This window comes from Miscanthus floridulus, chromosome 18, assembly GCF_019320115.1.
Source record: "Miscanthus floridulus cultivar M001 chromosome 18, ASM1932011v1, whole genome shotgun sequence".
Taxonomy (NCBI): Eukaryota; Viridiplantae; Streptophyta; class Magnoliopsida; order Poales; family Poaceae; genus Miscanthus; species Miscanthus floridulus.
The window spans coordinates 12,890,837-12,897,045 of record NC_089597.1 but is presented as its reverse complement, the minus strand read 5'-3'; the positions used below and the strand labels follow the sequence as shown (position 1 = coordinate 12,897,045).

At 48.5% G+C, this 6,209-nt stretch overlaps 1 protein-coding gene across 1 annotated transcript; it reads left to right on the top strand.

Moving 5' to 3' along the window:
* Positions 1–4,261: 4,261 nt before the first annotated feature.
* Positions 4,262–5,777, top strand: LOC136522472 (uncharacterized). The gene has a single exon (XM_066516290.1). It carries the CDS (start codon positions 4,545–4,547, stop codon positions 5,238–5,240), a length of 696 nt encoding a protein of 231 aa, XP_066372387.1. The 5' UTR covers positions 4,262–4,544; the 3' UTR covers positions 5,241–5,777.
* The last annotated feature ends 432 nt before the right edge of the window (positions 5,778–6,209 follow it).

Genomic DNA, 6,209 nt, shown 5'->3' with positions numbered 1-6,209 from the left:
TTGTGCAATAATAAGGGTATCATAATTGATCTTTAGAGTTGTATATTCATCTTTTAGCTTATGGTGACTAGTGACAAGCTCATTGTGCACCCACTCAAGTTTATCATTTTTATCTTTAAGCTCTTTCTTAGAAGATTTGAGCTCCTTGAGTTTGGATGATATAGAATCATTTGTTTCTTTGAGCTCATCATTAGCCTTTTCTAATGTATCACACTTGGCTAAGAGTGAATCATTTTTAGCATCAAGTTTTTCATTTGTAGCTCTACTCTTTCTAATGATCTTAGTATATTTTCTTAGTATTTTGACAAGATCATCATATGTAGGTGAGTCATCATCATCGCTATCACTATCATCATCACTAGCATGTTCATCATCACTACTATCATCACTCTTAGTTACCTTGCGTTCACCTTTGGCCATAAGGCATAGGTGTGTAGAGGATGATGGCGATGGTGGAGGTGAAGATGCAAGATCAATAGCAATGGCGGCCACCTTTTCATCGTCACTATCATCATCGGATGATCCACTTGATGAATCAATGTCCGTGAGCCAATCACCGACAATGTAGGCCTTGCCACTCTTCTTCTTCTTGTAGAAGTCCCTCTTTTTGCCATCTCTCTTCTTGTATGGCTTGTTCTTTTTCTTTTCATCTTCATCACTTGAATCATCTTTCTTGCCCTTGTTCTTGAACTTGTCTTTCTTGGGCTTCGTGTATTGATGAGCTAGGTGGCCAAGTTCGCCACAATTGTAGCAATCCATCTCGGAGATTGGCTTTCTTCTTGAGCTTGTGAAGAACTTCTTCTTCTTGCCGTCGAACTTGATGCCACTCTTGTTTAGCCTTTTTAGCATCTTGGTGGTCTTCTTTACCATGAGGGCAAGGCTTTCTTCATCATCTTCATCACTTGAGCTCTCATACTCAAGTCTTGCTTTGCCCTTGTCTTGGCTAGCTTTGAATGCTAAGTCCTTCTCTTTCTTCTTTGTAGAGGATGAGCCATCTTGTGGTGTGATGTGCATGTACATCTCATGAGCATTGATCTTTCCCAAGATTTGTGTCGGTGTAGCGGCGGAAAGATCACCTTGATGTAGCACGGTCACAATGTGCCCATATTTATCAATGGGGAGGACACTCAAGATTTTTCTCACAACATCGGATGGTGACATTTGAGTAAGTCCAAGCCCATTGACTTCCTCTACAAGAACATTTAATCGAGAATACATCTCATTAGCACTTTCTTTGGGAAACATCTCAAAAGAATTTAGCTTTTTAATCACAAGATGATAGCGTTCCTCACGCTCACTCTTGGTTCCCTCATGGAGCGCACAAACGTCCGACCATAGAGCATGGGCGTCTTTGTGGTTCCTTACATGATTGAACACCTCTTTGCAAAGGCCTCTAAAAATGGTGTTGCGAGCCTTTGCATTCCATTTCTCATAATTCACTTCATCGCCTTGAAGTTGTGCGGCATTCCTAGGTGCGGGGAACCCTTGAGAGGCGGCTCTAAGAATTCCAACATCTAGAGCTTCTAAGTATGCCTCCATGCGGATTTTCCAATATGGAAAATCATCTCCCTCAAAGATAGGAGGAGGTCCATCCCCGTGAGACATCTTGCTCTAAGCGATTAAGCTTAAAAACGTGAGCACGAGGCTCTGATACCAATTGAAAGGATCAAGATGCCCAAGAGGGGGGGTGAATTGGGCTAATTCTAAATTTTCTTGCAATAAACAAATCCTACGGATAGCCCAATTAACCCCTTGTGCCTAGAAAAGTGTTTATATCAAACTAATGCACAACAATCTCGCAACCTAAGTTCCAAACTTACTCTAGCAAGCAATTCTATGGATGTAAAAACAAGTATTGAATTGCTCAAAGTAAATGCTCAAAGTAAGTGCTCAAAATAAATAGAGAGAGAAAGGAACGCGGCGATGTTTTGCCGAGGTATCGGAGAGTCGCCACTCCCCACTAGTCCTCGTTGGAGCACCCGCGCAAGGGTGTAGCTCCCCCTTGATCCGCGCAAGGATCAAGTGCTCTTTACGGGTTGATTCTTCGACACTCCGTCGCGGCGAATCACCCAAAGCCGCTCACAACTTGAGTTGGGTCACCCACAAGCTCTGCCGGGTGAACACCAAACTCCCAATCACCACCAAGCCGTCTAGGTGATGGCGATCACCAAGAGTAACAAGCACGAACTCTCACTTGACCACGCGAAGCCTAATGAGAAGATGGATGCACACTTTTGCTACTCTTGATTTGCTAGTGAGGCTACTCTCTTGGATTCTCAAATCACAAACACCTCACTAGGACCTTGCTCTTCTTGGCACTCACAAACGTGTTTCTCAGCTGTTGAAATGAGCAAAAGATCCTCAACTCACGAGTGGAGCTTCTATTTATAAGCCAGCCTGAAAAACGAACCGTTATGAGCTTCTGCGGGATGACCGGACGCTCCGATCGTGATGACCGGACGCTCCGGTCAGTTCAACCCGCGAACCAGTATTAAAGAGTCGACCGGACGCTGGCAGGGTCCGGTCAGCACTGACCGGACGCGTCCGGTCGCATAAAACCCTTACTGGAACCTTACTGGACTCGACCGGACGCTGAACCCTCAGGGTCCGGTCAGCACTGACCGGACGCGTCTGGTCACTCTTTCCCAAGTCTGGACCCTTACTGGAGTCGATCGGACGCTGGCCCTCAGCGTCCGGTCACATGACCTTCCAGCGTCCGGTCACACCAGACGTGTTCACCTCAGTCAAATGAACTGACCGGACCCTGCGGCCAGCGTCTGGTTGCACCGGAGCCAGCGTCCGGTCAGTGTTTGACCCTCCATTCACTTCCAACTTTCGAACATATGTGAATGAAGTTTGCTCCAAAGGATCTTAGGCATTCATAGGAGCTACCTAGAGCTAGTTTTAATAAGTGTGCACCACACCTAACTCACTAGACTCAACTAGGTCAAGCTACCCGTTCATACCTCCCTTCATAGTACGGCCAAAGGAAAAACAAAGTCCTAAACTACTCTAAGTGTCTCTCCAACTCCAATTGACACTTAGAACTAGTTATCCTTAACTTTGTCGTCCATCCTTTAAAAACCGAAACGATTTCCATCGTAGGGGCATGACAACCTCGATTGCCCAATCGATCTCCATTACCATGACCTAACTTAATTGCCTCTGCAAAACACACGTTAGTCATAGTAACTTTGTATTGACATTAATCACCGAAATCCAACTAGGGGCCTAGATGCTTTCATCCACCATCTCACTGGATTAGCTAGGTCAGGTGTGTTAGTGTGTAACCACTGACCCCACCTACATATGCGTTCTTGTCTTCTTGATGCATGCCGCGTCGGGTCCTCCTGCCGCTTATGTAACCACAAATCACGTATAATACTTATCAGTCATGGTATAATATTTTTTTCTCATAATAAAATAGCATCAGCCGGTTTATCAACCATAAAAATCATCCGCCGAACAACTCTGATATATATCAACAACACTTGCCCTCTTCGTCTATTCGAAAGTAATGTTTACATCGACTTGTTGTAAAAAAAAGGTTTGCATCGACTTTTTTTTGGCAAATTAGCTTTGACCCGCCGTCACGTTTATTTACCGCGTATTTTAATTTTTTACGTGTACACTGTACTACTGCATAAAGTGGTTTTAAACTTGCTTTGTTTGTTTGGGCTTATTTGACTGATAAGCCATGACTGAAAGTACTGTTGACTGATTTGATGTGAGAGAAAAATATTATTCGTTGGCTAAAAAATATGACTTATAAGCTAACGCTGAGCGTCAAAACAGCAGTCATACCAGTCATACATAGCTACTTATCTAAAAAAAAGTCATACGTAGGTTCCAACTCCACGAGGGGTTATTATATTTTGCCGATCCTGTACGTTCTCGCTCCCGGCTGCGTACGCACGTTCCTGTTTTGAATTCAATTCCGACGGTTTGAATTTTTTTTGGAACATTCAGGAGGCCGTATCGTATCGTGGATTATTTACTGCTGGCTGGTTTGGTGTGAGAGAAAAACACTGTTTTTAGCTGGAAATTTACGATCGTTTACGAGCAAGCGAACAGGCTACAGACAGTTTGATTTGAATTTTGAATTCCAAGTCCCAAAAATGCACCGTACCGTCCGCCGCCCACTCCGAATTCAAAAACTTTTATTTTACGACAAGGCGTCGAACTGATTTCAGTCGTTGGTTAGACCTCTTCTTCCTCTCCCGAGAGAAGAAAACGAATTAGAAGAAAGGTTTATGTCGCCATCGCCATCGTCCGCGAAGACGCCAAGAACTAACGCGCGCCAAGCGCGGCTTCTCTCCCTAGCTAGTTAACCTCCCTAACCTTCTGTGCGGCTTCGCGTGCCCCCAATGCAAGAGAGGGCGAAGTTGCTCCTCGTCCTCCTCCCGCCTCCCTCATAATTTCCCCCGGCTACACCCTCTCCACGCCATGCACCGGTATAAACCACCACGCGAGGCCACCCGCCCGCTTTACAGCTTCTTGCTGCACCTGATCCCGCGACGACAGACGAGGGGCGCCTCCCGGCCATGTCGTCGTCCCTGCAGTTCCTGCGGACCACCAAGAACGGCGGTGGCGGCGGCGGCGGCGGGTACTTCGACGGCGTCGCGCTGGAGGTGACGGTCCTGTCGGCGGACTCGCTGCGCCTGCCGCCGTCCTACTCGCCGCTGCCGCGCCGGCTGCGGCCGTACGTGACCGTGTCGTCGTCGGACGCACCGGGCTCGGCCTGCAGCACGTCGGTGTCGGGCGGCGCGCCCAGCGGCGGCGAGCACGCGTGGGGCGACACGCTCGTCGTCCCCGTGGGCGCGGGCTTCCTGGAGGGCCGCGCCAACGTCCACGTCGCCGTGCTGTCCGAGCCCGCCTGCCGGTTCGTCGGCGCCACGCCGCTTGGCTGGTGCGGCGTCCCCGCGGCCGACGTGCTCGACGGCCTCCGCCCGCCGCGCGCGCTCCGCCGGCTCAGCTACTCGCTGCGCTGCCCGCGCCGCGGCGGGGGCGCACCACCGGGCTCGCCCGCGTGGGGCCACGGCGTCGTGCACCTCGCCGTGCGCGTGCTCGGCCTCCGCGACGATGCGCCTGCGACAGCGCCGACGGCTGCTGCGCCGGCGCCGGTGCAGCAGGGCTGGTGCCGCGTGGCGATGGGCATCCCGGTGTCCGGCGCATCGTCCGCGGCCGCGTCCGCCTTCGTCGGGATGCCCTTGTCGTCGTGGGGCGCCACGTCACGGTGAGGGGCGACGACTAGCCGTGGAAAACCGGTGGAATTTTTGCCGTCGATGTCGATGAGCGAGCTCGGTACGACCAGGTCGTGATCGGGGCTTTTCCCGCGTCACGACGAGACGACGAATAGGAATAGCGGCTGGAAAAGGAAGGTAGTGCGTTAGTCAAAACGGGGTGCCTTCCATGCAGCTACCTGGATATCATATATGTGGCCGCTGCTGAGGCTGGAGTGTGGGACCGGGCCGGTGTACATGCAAGAAAGTACATGATGAGTGGTGTGGATTCGTAATTGTAAATGCCTGCTATATAGAATTTATTTTGAGACTAACTATTAAAGGTACCCCACGTCCAAATTAAAACCAGTGTTGATATGTACCCTCGGCTAAAAATGTATATAAGCAATTGTCAAGATGATTTGGGCCTTTTATTCGAGTGGTTGAGAGTTTTGCTTGATAGAGGGAGAGGCGGCTCTTGTTCCTGTGATTTTTGTCATCCAAAACTTTAATTTGTTACTATCAAAATGTATCAGGTAGTGTTGCTGTTGGCTTTTAGGCCATTTCTGTGTTTCTGGCGGGTACGCCAATACGCTGGAATTGAACTGCCTTTGAACGCTTTATGATTAATAAAACGGGTAAACCTTTTTCTCTAATTTGTTAGGAGTGTTTTTTCTTATTACTACAGCACCACAGAGATGATCTTTCCCCTGTAGGCCGAGTTTTGCTAGGAGTTGCCTATATCCCAACATCTAGAACTAATCAAAGATTCCATTTCGTGCTTCAATCTCTATTTCTCGTAAACCTTGATGTTTTACTTTTTTCTGACTTTTGGAGTCAATATTTGAATCTCCACTCATGGGATGAACCATTAAGTGGGTCCTATCGTGTCCCGATTCCACAACCTCGAAATGACCATAGCTTGATTATTGGATTCATGGCCGATGCAGGTGATTTTTGGACATTACCAAAACATTGACAATCCTG

Bases quoted from the DNA above. Each gene is read 5' to 3' on its own strand.
- LOC136522472 (XM_066516290.1), top strand. From the start codon at position 4,545: ATGTCGTCGTCCCTGCAGTTCCTGCGGACCACCAAGAACGGCGGTGGC.